This window comes from Tuber melanosporum (genome assembly GCF_000151645.1).
Source record: "Tuber melanosporum whole genome shotgun sequence assembly, scaffold_136, strain Mel28".
Classification (NCBI taxonomy): Eukaryota; Fungi; Ascomycota; class Pezizomycetes; order Pezizales; family Tuberaceae; genus Tuber; species Tuber melanosporum.
This window is the reverse complement of record NW_003298793.1, coordinates 150,730-169,399: the sequence shown is the minus strand read 5'-3', so window position 1 is coordinate 169,399 and position 18,670 is coordinate 150,730. Positions and strand designations below refer to the sequence as shown.

The following is an 18,670-nucleotide window of genomic DNA, read 5'->3' as shown; positions in this document are numbered from 1 at the left end:
CGTAGTCCCCGGCCGGCATTTGTTTGGTTGGACCATACCGTAAACAGAACGTAATAGTCATGGAAACCATCCTACACCATCAGCCTCCTACAGCAATCAAACATCTCAAGTAAAAAGTAGAATAAGGATAAAAAGGGAAAGAAAATGAGAAGGAATATTATCCGCACCCAACTAGCCATACATTTAGTACTTGTAGTATCATATCCGTTGCGCCGTCGTGAACTTACAGTAGAAAGAAAGAAATCTTCCTCCCTGTAGTCCAAGTTCGAATGGAAATGAGTAGATGGAAAAGTGGGCACAGGGGAGGGGGGGAAGGAATATGCAAATGAGTTTTGAAGCACTGTGCCTTCTCTTTCGCTGTTGCGGTAGAGGCCTGGTATCATAAACCGCGGGGAGTAAACGGGCCCCTGATGCTGATGTATGATAGGGTTCGGTTCTCGTTTAGAAAACCCACTCGCGACCACCGCCGAGGTAAAGAGTAAGAAAAAACGAAGAGGGGAAAAACATCATCACAACCAGTTCAAACTTTGTTTTCCTTCCCCGGGGGAAAAGATCATATTACTATCACTAGAGCGATCCGGGGAAGAAAAAAGAGGGGGGGGACGGGAGCAAACAAATAAGCAACCGCTGGTTAAAAAGACACGTAAGAAGGGATTCGATCAAAGTTTTTTTTCCCCCAGAATATAAGAAGCCAAATGGGACTCCAAGGTTAAAGGGTGGAGAGGAGGATGATGGTAGGTAGAAAGAAGAAAAGGAAAGAAATAGAAAAAGAGAATACAGCTGTGCCCCCTACCAGATTCCCGAATGACATTGACAAAGCGCACACACCGACCATACAATAAAGGAATTGAGTAATTGGTAGAAAGAGAACAAAAAAAGTGGCATGAAAAGAAACCCTTGTATGATACTTCCATCACCATCATCCATCAAGTCCAGCAGCTATCCATGATATCTTCGCCTCCCCCTTTAACGCCCTCGCTTGTCAGGATCCTTCCACTAAAAAATGCTGTCATCCAATGAGACTATCTCTTTTTGCACATCTTAATTATCATCTCCATCACCAGCCGCTGCTCCTCCGTCTTGTTGCCGCTGCTGACCTTGCGATTGCCCCCTATATCCACCCCTATTGTAGGCTCCACCGTAACCACCACCACCTCTCCCACGGCTATAGCCCCTTCCTCTGCCCCTTCCTCTCCATCCACCACGTCCGTAGTGGTTGAATCCGCCATCTACACTTCCCTGGCCAAAGGTCTCCAGATTCTTCTTTTGCTCCTCCCCCCTCCAGACCGCCCCGCCTCTGGGTTTCTCTCCTTCCTTGGCTTCGGCGCGCTCTTTGTTTTCGCACGATATGTTATCGAAGAAGCTGGATCGACGGTTGTAGAATTTTGCAGGGGGAATGACAATTTCGTCCTTGTTATTGCCATCTACATATCCATTAGTGCCATTGGCCGGAGTCTCCGGATGAGTAACTCTCTCGTCTTCCCCACCTGCGATAACCTCTTTAACCAAGTCTTGCTTATTAAACTTCGCATTGGCGCTCGCGAAATCGTAATCTGTAGTAGGAACCTCAACCTTACGGGGTTGGTGGTTTTGGAAGCCGCCGCGGAAACCTCTTCTATTGCCAGTGGCAAATCCACCACGACCTGGCCCGCGGGCAGGGCGCGGTTCTCCGCTAGGACCATCATTGGTATCGTTTAAAGTAGGCGCAGGCCCTGCCACGTTGCTATTACCAGCAGGAACGGCTGTCTTCATTGCCAACTGATTAACCTTGTTAGCTAGATCCTGGACAGCAGCATTGGTGTCGTTGTGTGCAGAGGTGGATGCAGAAGCCTCAGTAGATTGAGCATTGCGGGTTACCGGTTGGGGCGAAGAGAGCGCTGGGGAGCGTGGAGGCCGGCTGTGGGAAGGTAACGGAAGTGCCGGTACAATTCCTGCATGCGCCTTAGGTCCAGTTGGTGCTCTGCCAGTGTTTTGAGCCACAGGAGCCGGGGGTGCTAGTTTAGTTTCGTTATCCTCGTGAGGAGTCGGGGGTTTGGAGTTATCGTTCGCAGTTTGCTGCACGGAGGTAAGAGGTACTTGCCTCTCATTTATCTTGACATGCGCGGGTGGCTGGGATTGAGCTATAGAATTTTGCGCATTAGGGCCTTGATGCATAGGACCACGATTCAATGGCTGCTGGGGGTGCTGCTGGCGGTTAGCAGCCGGCCCAATTGGGGCTTGTAGTGGCGCTCTATTCTGGGGACCATGGGTTGGGGTCTGCTGCTGGGCCAAGGGAGCTTGCTGCGGAGCTTGGGTTTGGCCTTGCTGCTGGGGGGCCTGATTTTGCTGATGTTGGGTAGGCTGTTGCTGAGCCTGGGGTATGCCGGCAGGAGGTTGCCCTAGCCCTGGCTGCTGGGGACCTTGAGGAGGTGGGTAGGCACCATACATAGCTCCCTGTTGGTACGGACTGGAGCCGTAACGACCCTGAGCCTGGGGAGGGTAATAGTACGGCGGCATTTGCTGTTGGTACTGATTGGGAGGCTGCTGATTTCCCTGGGCATAGCTCGGGGGAGGTGGGCGAGTTGAGCTCTAGTAGTACCAAATTAGCTACCGCAAGCAGTATGAAAGTACGATCGCGTAGCTCAATTGAACGACCATTCATCAATAGAATTTGAGTAAAAACAAAATATCCGAGACCCCTCAAACATTCGAAAAGGAAAGCCGGGTCTCAAAACCCTGCAGTGGGGGGGGGACAAAAAAAAAATTTTCTCCAAACGTACCCCTAGAATGGCGGGATCATCTGGCACCTGAGGTTGGGGTGGCTGAGGTGCAGTCTCCTCGATCCTTAGATCCTTGACGTCGCCACCGCGAAAAACGATATACTCGTAAACATTGTCTGAGCCAGCGATCTCTTTAGCAGGATCACCGCGTCTACCTTCCGTCCCATGAGAAACGACTTGTTCCAGGGCAACAGTGTGATTTTCGGAATTGATGTCATGGAGACGACCAACATAACTAATTAGCGAGAGATGGGGTTGGTCAGTTCGAGGAAGAAGGAAATAAACGGCCGACGCAAGCAAGCAGAAGAGTGTATACCGGATATCGCTCCTGGAGATCAAGGAGATCCGGGAGCTGTATAGAAAGGTAGATTGTTAGTCAAGTCTTCTGTAATAATTTGCCAAACAAAGCGATGGAAAACCAACCCGATAAATTCAGACATGAGTGAAGCGAGTAGGGTCAACGACCCGGGAATGTATTGGCGATTTTAGTGAACGTGGACACCTATTTTAAGTACAGCTCGGTTAGATAATTGGGACAGAGATGAGGGTGTGCAGTATTGCTTTGGAAGCATACAAGTTGCAATGAAAGATGTCGAAGAGGATGGAGGTGTGGGAGTAAAGCAGAGAGGGTGGTGGTGGTTGAGAGAGGAAGAGTGGGAAGAGATGCTTGAGAGGAAGGAGAGGGTGGCAGGTTCTGGGGGAAGGCAAAGAGTAGATCAGTTGAGCAAGTGAAGCGCCGCAAGGAATACCTTGCTTTAGTCAGGCTGACAGTGTCATCTGTCACATAACTCAGAACGAACTCATGTAGATTATCCTGTTCATGTTCCTGCCCCACCATAACTGTGGACGATTAAATTTATTGCGTTTATCTAAGACCGTCACTCACACAATTGCACTTTCTCGAAAATACGCCGCCACTCCTTCAACCCTTCCCTCTCTCTCCTCCCACCACAATGAAGTAGCCATGACCTTCTCACTCCGTTAGCCTCACCACCCAACCTGAAAATGACGAGCCAGTCCTTCCTGCAGTCCGCCGACTTAGAGTGTTTAAATGCCATTGGGACCTATGATTGGGACTCGGACCGGGAGTTTCAAGTACATCCAACCTAATCCCCAATCCTACATTGCATATAAAAGGAAGGAAAGAAGGGAAAAAAACTCACAATATTATGTTCTACGATAGACCGGTCTGCAATCGGTCCTCTCATCGGTCCCTTCGCCTACAGCAGAGCAAAGAGAAGAATTAATCTTGCGGGCAAAATGTTTTTTCTACTCTAAGTACTCAATCCAAGTAACCCTCACTCATCAAGAACAAGACTGACGAAATGCTATCTATAGAATGACCGGCATCAAGGTCGACTACAACGTCTACAAGGCCCGCATTTCCCAGGGGAAACCTAACTCCACTACCACTACCACTGCCACTGCCACCGCCCCAGAAAACCCTCCAGAATTTGCGCAGAAAGAGCATAGCACCCCTTTGGACAGCACCAACGGAGAGCCCATCCTAGATACGACAGAGCGCGACGTCAACAGCGAGCAATTCCCCCTTGGCAATCTGGACCCTAACACCCCCGCCACTACATCCGGAGGAACTCCCGATGCACCGTACCCGAATTCATTCGCGTACATTGTTGAACTGATCACAACGGGCCAGCCAATACCTGGAATCAAGCAGATCCCCAATGAGCTCAACTCGGCACCACCGAGTGAACCGGTTCGCGCGAAGAGGCTGAAACCTTGGGAGAAGGCTAGCAACGACAATCTTAACCCTTAGTACGGGGGCCGCTGAGGGAGGAGGTGGCAGTGGGGAATACGGAAATGCAGGTTTTAATTTTGCTTGGTGCCTTCTTGTTTTGTAGACTCGAGCGAAAGGAAGGAAGCAAGAGATCTCAAGATATCGCTGAAATGCCGTTTCTCTATGAGTACTATTTACCATATTGTTTGTTTTAGCGCGTCACGAGTAAGCGCACCTAAGCTCCGCAATACCGGTACCGCTCTTTTGCATGTTCGGTTCCTTTAGTCTAACTTAATTCTCACACTCCAAGCCAAAGGGTTTGGGAGCACCCGAAGAACCACCCACCGGCGGAGTATATACTCTATGCCCCTTAGACTATCTGATTTATCCAGCATGCATATGATACTGGCATCGTACCCTGGTAGCAACCGGAGCCTCACCCAGGACTCCCTGCTCTCCTTCCCCAAACAAAAACACACCATCATCACAACTACATACCACCGAACTAACCCCACCAAACCAACCCGAAATGTCCCCGCCAATACCCTACCCTCGCTCAAACCTCAAGCGCATAGTGAAGGCTCATAGCAACCTCCGCATCTCCAAAAACGCCGACGTAATGGTCAGTCACCATACCTCCATCAATCAATCATCTACCTACTGGCGCGGAAACTAACTAAGCGGATTAATGAATGATGGTTCGATTGGTTGGTTAGATATACCTCGACTACGTCCTCTTCATGCAGCAGCTCATCCACGAAGCCAACGTCCATGCGCGCGTCGATGCTAGCGGGACTGTGATGAGGGCTGGGAAGAAGAGGGTTGGGATTACAGCTAGGGATGTTAAGAAGGTTTCGCAGGTTAGCTTTCTTTCTTTCTTTCTGGGGGCAGGAACTGACGATGGATAGGTTACATTGAGGAAGTTCAAGGGGTAGTGGTCTAAAAATGACTATAGATGATGGGGCGGGATTGTATCATAATTGCTCGACTCCGGGTTCAAGGCTTGGCGTTTTTGTTATAACAAACTTACCGGTAGCTGATTATTGTTTGGTATGGTGCTGAGCTCGTATTCGTGATACTACGAGTGCATAATTGAAGCTTTCAAAATCTTATCGCATCACATCCGCAAGCATGAAGGCCGGATCCGTGAGATCCGTAGGTCTAGGGCGGCAAACCACAATCTCGCGCGAAACTTTCATGATAAATCACACGATAAGGCTTCTCTAGAAATTCCCATTGAACCTGGAGATATAGAAAATGATTGCACAGCAAACGAGTGATAGAAGCCGGAGAAAAGTTCACATGCGTTAACGTTAAGAACGAGACAGGAAAGAAAGAGGTACAGAAAAACAAAATGACGTTAGACTCCCAGGCCTCCCTTCATTTCACGTGTAATACGGCCGCCATTCACCAGCTGCCTTCCACTTACTCACACATCTCACATCACCCCTACCTTCTCGCAAGACACCTTGAGAATATCTCCACCAGACCATTAATTTCCATCCATACTCCACAGTAAAAACCCACGCCCCAGGTCCCATTTAACATCCGCCGCCTTTCAAAAAAAAATAACGCAGAAAGCAATGCTTCCATCCAAGCTATCAGAGAAAAAAGGGGAAACTGGGACCAGACATTCCACGAAAACGGAATACCAGTCGGATGTCTAGTGCAAAGGTTTTTTTTTCTTTTTTTTTTCTTGATCTTTGAGGTTGTAATTAGTCTGGTGGGCAAAACGAAGAAGAGTAATTGTTTAACAACATCCACCGGCAGATCCCTGCTGGACACCTGTTCCTTGCTGGACCGAGACGGTGGGCTTGTTATTGACAGTAGTAGATCCCATGCGTTCCTTAGAAGCGATTAGTCTGTGGCTATGTTTCATACCACACACATCATTAGCTTACCTTGATCTGTCTAGCCATCGTTAGGAAAGCCTGCTCGACATTGGTAGCATTCTTTGCCGAGGTCTCCAAAAATGGGATTCCGAGACTGTCCGCAAATTCCTACTCACGAGACACGGTTTATCAGATCTAAACATTGACATCATGTGATAGTTTAAAATGTGACCAACCTTAGCCACAGTGTACTCGACGACTTTCTTATCTGCGATATCACTCTTGTTCCCAACGAGGAGTTTGTTGACACCTTCAGTGGCATAACGATCGATCTCCTGCAGCCACTGCTTAACGTTGTTGAACGAGTCTGGAGGGAACAGCCATCAGCAATATATCCGGTGACGCAAGCATGACAAGGTCATATAGCATACCCATATCGGTCACATCAAACACAACACAGATTCCGTGAGCTCCTGAAAACCTTAAGTCAGATCTAGTCGCTTGTTCGGGTAAAAAGAGAGTAAACCTCTGTAGTAGGAGGAAGTGATGGTTCTGAAACGTTCCTGTCCGGCGGTATCCCACTGCAAGGAGCCTCAGTCAGCGACAAGACCCTGCAAACTGCATGCCAGGGGCAAGAGAACAGTGAAGAAAAAGAAAGTATACAATTTGAAGTTTCACGGTCTTGGCCTCAAGTTCGACGGTACGAATTTTCTAGTGGAATAAATAGTCAGCCGGGAAGGCCCATCATACTAGCAAAATTGCTGGCGGCACAAGAGATGCATTGGGAGACTAACGAAGTCGACACCAATGGTGGAGATGTAGCTCTCGGTGTAAGTATCATCGGCGAACCTAAGCAACAGACAGGACTTTCCGACTCCTGAGTCACCGATGAGAAGGAGCTTAAAGAGATAATCGTATCTATCACAAATCCTTCCCGTCAGCAAGCAGTGTTAAGGATAAACAAAGAACACCGCGGGTGGGTTCCGATTTCAGAATGGGCTGGTAACGGCCCATCTGCCACGGGAGATGAAGCTCAGAGACATAGAGGACAGAGGGGGAAGAGGCTCTGCGGAGAGAAGCTTGAGTTAGCATTTGGGCCTACCCGACAGATCCGGCGGTGCAGGATAATGAGGATAGGAGACGAAGACCCGAAAAAAATAAAAAAATAAGGCTGCAACTGAGGAATAGAGCGGGAGGGAAAGGTGAGGAGGGGTGGGCACATACCACTCGGGATTCATGATGACGAGAGTTTTAAGTTATCTTAAGCTCGTTGAGAAGGAGCGATGGAGGGGAAGGAAGAGTATCAGCGTAGCAGTTAGAAGCTGACGACGTGTAAAGAGTGAGGCAACGGATGAGGCTGAGATGATTAAGATGAAGAAGATGTTTAGCTGATGGGGTTGGTAGAGGTAAGGTATCTTCTGCTCAGGAGGAAATGAGTTGTTATCTCAGAGAGTTCGTTGTGAGTGGTGGTGGTGGTGGTTTATTGTGGTTGTGGTAGGTGAGAGGGGGGAAGGGGAGAGAGGTTGGACTGGCTGAGTGGAGGAATTTCACTTGTCAGGGTTGTGTTAGTGATGAAGCGAGCGAAAGGTGGGTCGTTGACTCGTTGGTTGTAGAAAGGAAGGTTAGACAGGACAAATCCGATAATATAGCCTACGAGCAGTCACCGTTGCTAGATGTTCGCTTGCTTCGGGTTCTCGGAAACTGAGAGAAATCAACAGCATTTCTCCTCCGGTTTTTTTCTGTCTCTGTCTCTACGACGCCCAAGAAAAGAAGGGCGCATTGCGATTGTGGTTAGATGCTGAGTGAGATCCAGAACTGATGCTCGACACTTCTCCTGTCAGATGATTGGCTGTGTGGCGTGCTGTGCTGCCTTGCATACTTGGTCGAATGTGCCACTGTGGCCCTACTGTATGCATATTCATTCTATCGACTTGCCAAGGGTGTGCAGGAATACAATGAATATTTTAAAAAAATTTCTACCCTTTTCTTTCTTATCTATCAAAATCTCGGAGAGAGAGTGTACTGTACTTGAATTAAAGTTTCATCTACTGTCGATATCCGCCACGAGTATCACTACATCCCACAATAATTTCTTTCCTTTGTACACTCTTCAGTTGATGATAGTGTCGTACCGAATCTGTGCGCGTACCGGTATTCTATGTATGGCATCGGCGAAGACTGTCCATTCCATGTTGACTCTGCCGCCGCGTTCATTATCAGCACATTCTGCGCCGCAAGTCTTCAGCCCATCTTTTTCTGGTTCTTTTGAGCTCCCCGGAGCGTCTTGCGGGGTTGTCTCTTCGTCCGAATTGCTTTTCGTGCATCAGCGGTTCTAAAGATTCCGCTCAATCTATACACGCATGTACGGACTATAGTAGCCATAGAAGACTCGTATCAGAAAATTCGGGTGCGCTCACAGAGCATTAAAGCATTAACCCAGTGTAACTTACTCTGGAACTCGGGGTACTCAGGTGCTGCAAATAATATACATATGTGTGGTGGGTCGCTCAGAAAAATACTAGAAAGCGAATGGAGGTGGGCCCCATGTACAGTACCACCTCGTTGGAATTGACATCGCATGGCCGCTGGTGCTGCCGGTGCACCTTCCGATTTCGTCCATACGCTTGGCCGCCTGGCCACCACTGCAAGAGCAACATACTATTATCCATTATGCATAACCGCGTGTTCACGCTCCTAGAATACACGGAAATATATGCTAATCACCTTATTAGTATCATAACTAATGACTCTGAAAAACTCGCTATCGCAAGGCTCAGCGAGTGAGTATTCGTGATGAAGACAGGTTTATTTTTTCTTTCCTAGATGACAGAATCCAGTGGAAAAAAAACTAACATCCTTAAGTCTTGACAAGCTCCTTGACCCATTTTCTAACATCCTCCTGGTCTCTCTGGACCCAGTTTGCGTTACCCTTAATGCTGTCACTAATGATTGCCAATCCCTTTTCGAATCCGTGGGTATCCTTATCAACAAAGAACTTCTCGATGTCCTCCTTCACATCTAAACTGACGAACTTGTTCAGGCTGTTCTTCAAGAATCGGTCTAAAACAACCATGTTACCCGAAAGTTGCTTGTAGATTGTTTCCCAGTTTTTCCTTATGAATTCCCATAGGGCATGGCGTGCGTGAATATTGTTCGATAGGGAAATGGCAGGAGTATGCTTATCCTGTGTCTTGACCTTATCAGACAACATCAATTCAAGGAATCGTTGGATCAACTCGGGCTTTCGGACTCGGCCGAGGGCAGAGAGACAGATCTCCTTGCCGTCGATCGCAGAAGTAGAGAGGTATTCATTCAAAATGGCATCGTATTCCTCTTGACCGCCCTCGGCTATAGCAATGCGGAAGACGGCGAGGCGAAGGTTGGGGTGAATAGTAGACTTGTCTTTGCCCGAGGTGAAAAGCTCGAAGCGGCGCTGGGCCTCCGCGATTACCCCTTTATGCCCAGAGCCCCCAGCAGTGCTGATGAGAAGAGCACGGAGTCTCCCAGTCAAGAAATCCTCGTCCTCTCCATATTCCCAACCAATCTTTTCAACTGCAGGTGTGACGAGGTCGAGGGTGAATCTCTTCAACCCGTCCCTAATATCCTGTGAGCTCTCAGAGAAAACCGATCTCAACCTCCCAAGCTGCTCAATAAGCTCTGCCCAGACAAGGTAACTCTCCTCGTCCTTGAGCGCGGCCAAAAATGATAGCAGGCCTGTAGTGGAACCAAGACCAGAAAGTGCCATTGCAGCAGCATCAGCGATTAGTCCAATTCTGTCTGCTACACTGAGCTGCTTTCTCATCTCCCCTAACTTCACAAGTCGCTCTGCTGGGTAATTTACCCTGTAGAACCCGTTCTGGTTGTTGTTGAACTTGTAACAATTGGTATCAATTCCTTTGATTGTCGCTTCTTTGGACATGAGAGCCGTAGTATTCTCTGATCCTGTGGTGAAGGACTTCTCGGACAAGAATAGCGGCACCCACCAAGTTGTCTGGTCTTCCTCAGGCTTCACATCCCCAGTGCTTAGGAATCTCTTTTGTTCGACAATGATGTGGCCAAGCTTTTCTGTGACTGTGAGGACAGGGAAACCAATTGATTTAATCCAGTTGCTCTGTTGTATCTATTGTTTAGTCGACAGTCTTGTAAATTCGACAGGGGCAGAAAGCACCATAAAAGCAGCAACGTCTGTCTTTGCCTCTTCACTAAGGGCAGCCCACAAATCTACAGTTGTGGCATTTCCATAGGCGTGCCTTTTTAGATATTTGGAAACACCCAATAAGAAGGTCTCAACGCCAAGGTGGCTGCTGAGCATACGGATAGTGCCGGATCCCTATATTTATCAGTCTTTTCTACTATCTTGATGACGTGCTATGCGTACCTTGAGGTAACTGATATGGTCAAAGATCTGGTCAATATCGAGAGCATTCTTCACGGGCACCTCAATAGGATGGGATCCACGAAGACCGTCAAGGGCGAAGGCTGTTTGCAAGGATTCTTGAGTCTAAGCAGCATTCTTTGTTAGCGGGGATTTGGCGAGTGATAATGCATGCCTCTGGAAACCCGACGTACAACGAATTGGCCCCAAACGTCCCATTCTATCAGGATTTTGTTAGTATGAAAGTATCCTATTTATAATCTCTGGGTTGGGTGGGTGCCAACCGGGATAGAAGTGATCAATAGCGTACCAACCAACCCAGGTGGCAAATCTGGATAGTATAAGCGAATGTAGTGTCTGGTGTTTTGAAGTCGAGCCTTACCCTTCGTTCAGCCATAGTTCTGACCACCAGTCCATGGTAACTAGGTTTCCGAACCACTGGTGCGCGAGTTCTGCTGGATTTAGTTGACGGATGCCTCAACTGCCGGGAGATGACCTTACCGTGTGCAACAACGTACGCAACTCGGTTTTTATAACGGGAGTCAGATGTTTTCTCGTCAAACAGGACGGCGGTGGTTCGGTAAGTGATAAGACCCCAATTCTCCATAGCGCCGTGAGACTAGCGAAAGTTACACCGGTCAGTCTCTAGTTTAGTAGTATGCCTAAATCGAAATAACGGTAACTCAGAATTACAAATTCGTGGACTGCCAAAAGATCGACTTTGGGGAGTGGATAATCGATATGGAAGATCTATAACCGAACATTAGCCCCAAACGGTAGAAGATAGGAGGAAAAAAAAGGATGCAACTCACCTCCGAAAAGTAATCGACAATCTTCTTCGCATTGTGGAGGGCGAAATGGCCCTGTTCTTTCAGACCCTTGGTGGTGTAAACTCTCACTGGAAGCTTTCCCCTTCCCTCGTATTCGTGGTCGGTGAAGTCCTCCACATATTCGAACTCCCCACAAGCCCAGGCAAGTAGCTATATCTCATTAGTTATTTATTCTTGGAGAGGGATTTTCATGGAAACACACATATGTACTCATTTTCGGGACTCGCTCAAAGGAAACTTTCTTGAGACCATCGCCCAGAGATATTGATTCCTTCACGGGCTGGTTTGATAGAGCAGTGAAGTTTTCTGGAACTGTGATGGAGAAATCATAGGTAGCTTTAAGGTTTGGTTCATCGAAGCTAGCAGGTGTCATGCATGCTATTAGCAAGCTTAGATTGCTGTGGGCCGAAAGGCTTAGGAGTACCAAGGGAAAGCTCTCCGAGCATCACAAGACTCAAATTGAGTGGAAAACATCCAGTCGTCTTTTCCTTCGACATTTTTGTATGCACTTCGATAGAAGCCGGCCATCTTCGAAATATGTATTAGCTTAACGTCTTCTCGTGGAGGTGGTAGACATGGAACCTCATGGTTAATAGACCCTGAGAAATTTATTTCTAGAACGCCCATTCCGCTTCCCGGGGTTGGTCTCTCAAGAGAAAGCTTCGCTACTTCGGCCTTCTTGTCACATTCGATCTTGGAGATGTTGATATCTGCTTACTATTAGCTTTCATCTAACCCACAAGACTAGTACAACGGGTTGCTGACCACTGTCTGAGCCATCGACAATAAGACGCCCTCCATGGAGTAGTAATTCCTTGCAGTTGAGGAAAATAGAACTAGCTTGTTGTTTGAACTCGAGTGAAATACTGACCTGGCCATCGTACGTGAAGGCACTAAGGTCAAGTTTAATCAAGTCCAGGTCATAGTGGACAGGGATGACACTAGCTTGGAGGTTAGTAGACTTGAATGTGTGAGATGAGACGAGAGACCCTGGGCAAGCATACTCAGATGGTAAAGTCTCGCGATCAGCCGTGGATGTCATTACTGTGCGCTGGTATTTGATGAAGAGCGATTGGAGTGGTTGATAAGATGGAGGTGGGTGGAGTGATGCTTTTAAAGACGTTGTTTGGAGCTGGGGAAGTGGGGTAGAGTAGCGCCCTTTCCTGTCCGACCTTCTGCTTACACAATGGATAGCCGCATTATGATACGGCAGTTTACCATCCTGTGAAAGAAATTACAGAAAATGCTGGTCATGTTTCTTGCATCTCGTATTTCCGAGACGATTTCGATCTCCTGATGGTCATCTGTACTCGAGTACTCAATCGCCCGCCCCGGGGACCTTAACAGGGAGACAATATGACCCCTCCTGACAGTAGTTACTACAGCTGTCTTATTGTGCGTTGACAAAATTAATCCTGATTCAACAATTGGTGACAACCTACCCCTCTTCATCACCCCACACTCTCAACAGTACCTAAAAGAATTGTTCTAAGTCAACCAAGAAGAAAACATTCTGCTCAATTCTTTTTTTCAATAAACTATGTCTTCTATTCTTCACAGTCATGCCAAAAAACCTATTCCCTCCACACATCTCTCTGAGTTCACTAGGGGGAGGATTCTTGGGTTACATGAGCCTCAGATGAGATATCAGCAAATTTCCCACTACCTTAATATACCCTACACTACTGTCAGAGACACAATTGCAAAGGGACATCAAGAGGGCAAGGAGAATAAGGGTAGAGGAAGACATCCTAAAACTACCAAGTCACAGGATGATGCTATGGTGGAGGAAGCTCTTAAAAATTGCCATACTACCTATTGTGACATTGTGTCACGAACGTGGCTTAGCATGAAAAAGGTTTTCACGTGACACATGGTTATGAGTCACAGGTATGTTATTGTTTCGCACATATGACTCATTCGGGTCATATGATTTGTTATGTGTGGGATTTGTGATGCTTTCGCACATGGCTCAAATATGAGTCATGGGATGTACGCCTGACGAGCATGCCTTGCGAGGGTGCCTTGCAGGTAATCCTTGTGTATATGATTTATGTTTCGCACATGACCTCATTATGGGGTCATGGGTTTCGTGCATATGATTTGTTTAGTTTGTTATGATTTGGTTTAGCATATGTGACCACTTTAGGTCACATGACTAAAGGCGGGAAGAACACTATATAAGGAGGACGATGCGGCCGAGGAAGATAGGTTCTTCACGCTTTGTTCTAAGTACTTTTTCTACGCATTACTTTAACGAATATAAACACCTTTACAATCTTTATCGTTATTGCATCGTTATCGTTGCGCCGAGGAAGTCTTTCAAGAAGACAAGTTAGAGAAAGATTACGATAGGCGTTCCCGATAGAAGACAGAGGTCTTGTACTATTGGTAACATAGGCAGAGGCCTAGAGCTATTGTAAGACAAAGAAAGAAGAAGGCAGAAAAAATAAGTATCATTCCCCGTCGCCAAGAACTAACTATCTAAAAGGGGATCATTACACAATGCTGAGCAAGTTGCTCGCAATGTTTCTAGTAGGACAGTAAGGAGAAGACTTGAAAAAAAGCATCTTAGGAAGTGGATGGTACAAGAGAGAGTTCATTTGGATGAGGATCTAGCTCAAGAGAGGTTGAAATGGGCACTAGCTCATAGGCATTGGACAAAGAAGATGTGGAGAAGGAAGGCAATAGGGGGGGATGAGGTAGCTGTAAAAAGGGGAGGAGAAAAGAGGAGAAAATAGGTTTTCAGATACCCATATGAGAAATAAAATAGGGATTGTGTTGAACCTAAGGATAGGAGAGGGGGGAGAGGGATTAGCCAGATAATAACTGGTTGTTTTTATAGTCAAACTCATGGTCTTTTTTTGCCTGTTTTTCCTGATCCTTCTTCTGCTAGTGGTGGAGTTACTGGGAAGTCAATTATTGATGTTTATAATCATTATGACTTTCTAGAGATATGAGAGAATATCAGAGAAAAGGCTGGAGAAGAAGAGGTATTTTTTATAATTTGACAATGCTAAGACTCACTTGCCTTTTATGAGATAGCTCAGAGGACAGAGAATTATACCGATGGAACTTCCTGCCTATTCACCAGATCTCAATCCAATGAAAATATTTGATCTCTGGTAAAAGGTAAGCTTTATAAGCACTAACGTGAGCTATATCTTATAAAGGGTGATGTCAATGTGGTCAAGAAGGCAATAGTAGAGACCATCACTCATTGTTGGGAACTTCTTGACCCAAAAGTTTTTGATACTTTAGCTGGATCAATGGTAGATAGAATAGAGGTAATTATTAAGGCTGATGGATGGTATACCAAATATTAATTTCTACTATGTATTTATATCTTTTAATTTTTTTTTTGGTTTTTATAATAGTGGATTGGTAGGTGAGTGTTGTTGTCATTGCCGAAGATTTTCCTCTGTTGAATCATGGTTAATTTTGTCCAAGCACAATAGATTTATGATATTGCTCGGAAAGGTAACTTCTCATTAATGAATAGGGAAAACATTGGCTGTGGCAAGGCCCTCCCCTCCAAGAACCCTGTCATGATGGTAATAAAAAAATAGTATGATAAATACTTAGTGGGAATATGTCATGTACTATCTGTTTGTATTTGAAATTCATCTATAGATCCAGTGTCTGCCATTGTCAGACAAGTAATAATTTCCTAAGTGGAACGACATGGGGTAATAACAGCTATTGCAATAGTGTATTTTCTTTTTAAAAGATATATTGTCAGAAATGTATAAGCTATAATCAAGTATATATATATAAATTCTTTTAAAAAGTCCTTATTTATTACTATATTAAAAAAGTAATTACATAACAAACTAATTATTTTAAATATATTTTTAAATATAAAATAATTTCTTAAGAGAATTGAAAATTGCTGTTCCGAACCACATAAGGCTGAACATATTATTATTTTATCTTAAAAAAAAATCATATTAATTACTTTTTTTCTTTTTTTTCTTTTTTCTCCTAAATTTATTCCCTAACTTGTTCACTGTATACTGTAAATACTAGAATGATATTACCAGAAAAGAACAAATTGTATACTTTCTTGAGTTTGAAGTATAAAAAATATTATACTGTACAACTACAAGCCATTTTTTTTTTTAAGTTTCCGAAATGTCAGTTATGGTCAAAGTTACACCACTAGTTAACTTATATATGTGTTATTTAGTTATCTTGTACTGTCGTGTCTGGAAAGTAATAATACCCCTCTATGGCAATCACAACTACCACCATTGATGAAATCAACCATAGAAAAAATAAAAGTAAAAACTCAATTAAAAGAAAACTGAAAGTAGATATAATAAGCTTTCAAAAAAGCCTACTACCACATTGTATGACCTCCTTCTGCATTCAATACAGCCTGAATTTTCTCTAGCATCCTAACTATCTACCTATCCAACTTGAATGTCTCCTGAGAAATTAAATCTCACTCTTTCCTTACTGCCAGAAATAATTTAATAGTACTGTGGGGCCGGTTTTTCCAACCTGGAGAATCGCTTTCTGAGGGCGCTTTCGAGAAGTGCCTAAGAATTCTCAATTGGATAGAAATCTGGGAAGTTGGGTGGCCAAGGCAATTTCTGATAACCAGAGTCTGTGTGCAATTTCTGATATTCTGCACCACCATACCATGAGGCATTATTTGCAGCTAGGCAGATGTTTTTAAAAGATCTATCAAGACCTTCTATAAAAGGGATGAGGTAAGGCTAGTAGATCTCAGTTGCATATTAGTGAAAATTAAAGCCAAGTCTATCCCTTTTGCTAGTTCTTTCCTCCTCAGTTCTCTTCCTTACAAGAATTAACTCAGTCCTGCCACCTTCCATTATTGCAGTATAGACTACAATGCTAGTCCTTTTTGACTTAAAGCTAGGCTTTAAGTTTATTTCCTCCAACTCTTCACTCGCTCTTATCCTGACCTTCCTTCTAACAGGATTTGGATCATAGATAATTGTAGCTTCATCAACAAAGACCACTCAATTCCATACCCCCCTCTAATTCCCTATTTTTCTAGCAAACTTCTGTTTCTTCTCCTTCTGCCCGTTCCTCCAAAACGTCTTTTTGCTTGGTATTAAAAGCTTAAAACCAGTATCTGATATGATTTTATCTATACGGGTCTTGCCAAAACCAATACTCACTTTTTGGGTAATTTTGTGTAATGCTAAATGAGGCTTGGCATTAATAATAGCCTCTACTACTCTTCTTTTAGCATTAGTAATCGTTGTTGAGTGGCCAGGCTTAGAAGCATAGTGGGTATTTCTACCTCTTTCATTAGCTCTAGTTACAACCTTTTGAACAGTTGCTTTAGAGACTCCTAAAGCCTTTGAAATTCTATTATATCCCATATCTGTATGCTTATACAGGGCATAAATCTCTTGATTTTAATATTCATTTTTTTCTCTAGGCATATGGTGGAGCCATAGTGGTTGATGGAATGCAGGGTGGTTGTGTTGCTCGGTTGTTTTGCCAGGGTATCATTACTTTCTGGACACGACTTTACCTGAGGTATATATAAAATTTTTTTATCTATCTTATCTATTCTGGTATTCTTTTCATCTGTCTAAGTATGATAATTATTTCCTCCATTGACTGTGACCTTAATACATTTGGCTATGATGCTAGGAAGTTTAGATACCTCTTTATTGATTTTCTCAATTGTAATCTTATCCTATTCCTCTTAAAAGACAAGTGTTATCTGTGGTTTTAAGGTGATTTACTTATGACTGTTATAAATCTGGCGTGGTTTGTAAAGAATTTCATATGTTATGGTTGATATTCATATACATGACCTGTTTAGGGGTCATGTGGGATATGGGTTTGATTAATGACTTATTTGAGTTGTATGATGTTATGATTATTGTTTATATACATGACCTGTTTAGGAGTCATATGAGTTTTGCACATGACTGAGACTTTAAGTTATAATTGTTATGTTATATTGGGATCGTTAGTTGGAGAGGAGTAAGCTTTGTAAGGCTTTCTTGAATTTTGTACATATGACCTGGTTAGGGGTTATTGGGGCCATGTGTATTACCTAAAAAGAGGTCATAAGGATAAAGAATCATGTATCTATCAGTAAAAGTTCATATTTTCTCCCTATACCTCATGAGGAATATGAGGGATAAGGGATCAAATTATAAAACTCAAGTTGTTGTATTTCTTGTTCATGTCCTATAACACCAAATAAAATCTGGGGTTATGGAGTCTTCTTATTTTGCCAGTAATTTCATTACCATGCAATGGCTTCCTGACACTTTTCATCTTATTTAAGCTATTGCATAGTTCATTCAAGCTTTGACAGCTTCTCTGAAATTTATCTGAGCTCTTACCTCTTATACTGGCTATTGTTCCATTATAGATTCCTGCCTACAGCTTAATCATACTTTACAACAGTATAAATATGCTGTTCCATGGCCCGTTCAAGTTTTGACTCTTCTGTAGTTTTACCTATCCTTAGCTTTCATCCAGGAATTGTTCTGTTATGGATTTATACCCTACAGCTCAAGTATGCTTCCCAACAGCACAAATGCACCGCACTATTGCCACCATTTATCCAAAATTTGCTGTTTCGAATCCTCTATTTGCCGACTCTTCGTACCTCTGAATGGCTCAAATTCACTGTTTCCCGTCCTTCTCCTGCTTTCCTCTATTATACTCCTGCTTATTTCTCACCTTCCTCCTCACTATTACCTCATAACCTAATTCAACTCCAATACATTCTTCGTGTATGCACTCCTAAAGTAAGCAATATTTATCCCTTTCATACCAAAGACAGTCAATTAGCTGATGATGTGTGTTCTTGTCCATTTCCCCACCTCTCTACCCTGCTCTAAATATGCTTGACTCCTGGTCTTTTAATAGTATTATTCTGCTCCGATATCCCCTTTGACGTAAGCCCCATTGTGCTGGTACATTTCTTTGTTATTTTGTTTTATTCCTACTTTCCTTACAGCTATTGGAGCCTTTTGTTTTACTCAACTGAATATTCTCCAGATATTTTATTAACAAACTGGGTTGAAGTTTAACTCTAAGTAGTATATTAATAATAATAAAATACTTATTTACTTTATTTAAATAGTATATTTTATCTCAAATAGCACATTAGTTGACTTCTTCATACT

The 18,670-nt window shown here is 44.2% G+C and overlaps 4 protein-coding genes; 1 reads left to right on the top strand and 3 right to left on the bottom strand.

The window, feature by feature from the left end:
• GSTUM_00002469001 (uncharacterized protein) overlaps positions 1 to 3,373 on the bottom strand; it is a 3,893-nt gene extending 520 nt beyond the window's left edge. The window contains exons 1-4 of the mRNA XM_002836232.2: positions 3,183 to 3,373; positions 3,076 to 3,111; positions 2,760 to 2,994; positions 1 to 2,568 (exon numbers count right to left, since the gene is read on the bottom strand). The exon at positions 1 to 2,568 is cut by the window's left edge and continues 520 nt beyond it. Coding sequence (XP_002836278.1) covers positions 1,042 to 2,568; positions 2,760 to 2,994; positions 3,076 to 3,111; positions 3,183 to 3,199 — 1,815 coding nt within the window. The 5' untranslated portion in view covers positions 3,200 to 3,373 and the 3' untranslated portion in view covers positions 1 to 1,041.
• A 725-nt stretch (positions 3,374 to 4,098) lies between these two features.
• GSTUM_00002468001 (uncharacterized protein) lies at positions 4,099 to 4,536 on the top strand (the record flags this gene model as incomplete). Its single annotated transcript, XM_002836231.1, has 1 exon — positions 4,099 to 4,536. The coding sequence occupies one exon, from the start codon at positions 4,099 to 4,101 to the stop codon at positions 4,534 to 4,536; it is 438 nt and encodes a 145-aa protein (XP_002836277.1).
• Positions 4,537 to 6,173: 1,637 nt separating this feature from the next.
• Positions 6,174 to 7,927, bottom strand: GSTUM_00002466001 (uncharacterized protein). XM_002836230.2 has 8 exons: positions 7,557 to 7,927; positions 7,124 to 7,247; positions 6,993 to 7,040; positions 6,856 to 6,910; positions 6,761 to 6,802; positions 6,566 to 6,696; positions 6,399 to 6,497; positions 6,174 to 6,343 (listed from the first exon to the last, which is right to left on the bottom strand). Exons 1-8 carry the CDS (start codon positions 7,565 to 7,567, stop codon positions 6,248 to 6,250), a joined length of 606 nt encoding a protein of 201 aa, XP_002836276.1. The 5' UTR covers positions 7,568 to 7,927; the 3' UTR covers positions 6,174 to 6,247.
• Positions 7,928 to 8,974: 1,047 nt separating this feature from the next.
• Positions 8,975 to 12,657, bottom strand: GSTUM_00002465001 (uncharacterized protein). XM_002836229.2 has 14 exons: positions 12,539 to 12,657; positions 12,300 to 12,475; positions 12,117 to 12,244; positions 11,959 to 12,062; positions 11,737 to 11,893; positions 11,517 to 11,684; positions 11,398 to 11,454; positions 11,206 to 11,323; positions 11,087 to 11,156; positions 10,989 to 11,035; positions 10,899 to 10,924; positions 10,708 to 10,830; positions 10,498 to 10,659; positions 8,975 to 10,440 (listed from the first exon to the last, which is right to left on the bottom strand). Exons 1-14 carry the CDS (start codon positions 12,574 to 12,576, stop codon positions 9,187 to 9,189), a joined length of 2,628 nt encoding a protein of 875 aa, XP_002836275.1. The 5' UTR covers positions 12,577 to 12,657; the 3' UTR covers positions 8,975 to 9,186.
• Positions 12,658 to 18,670: the final 6,013 nt, after the last annotated feature.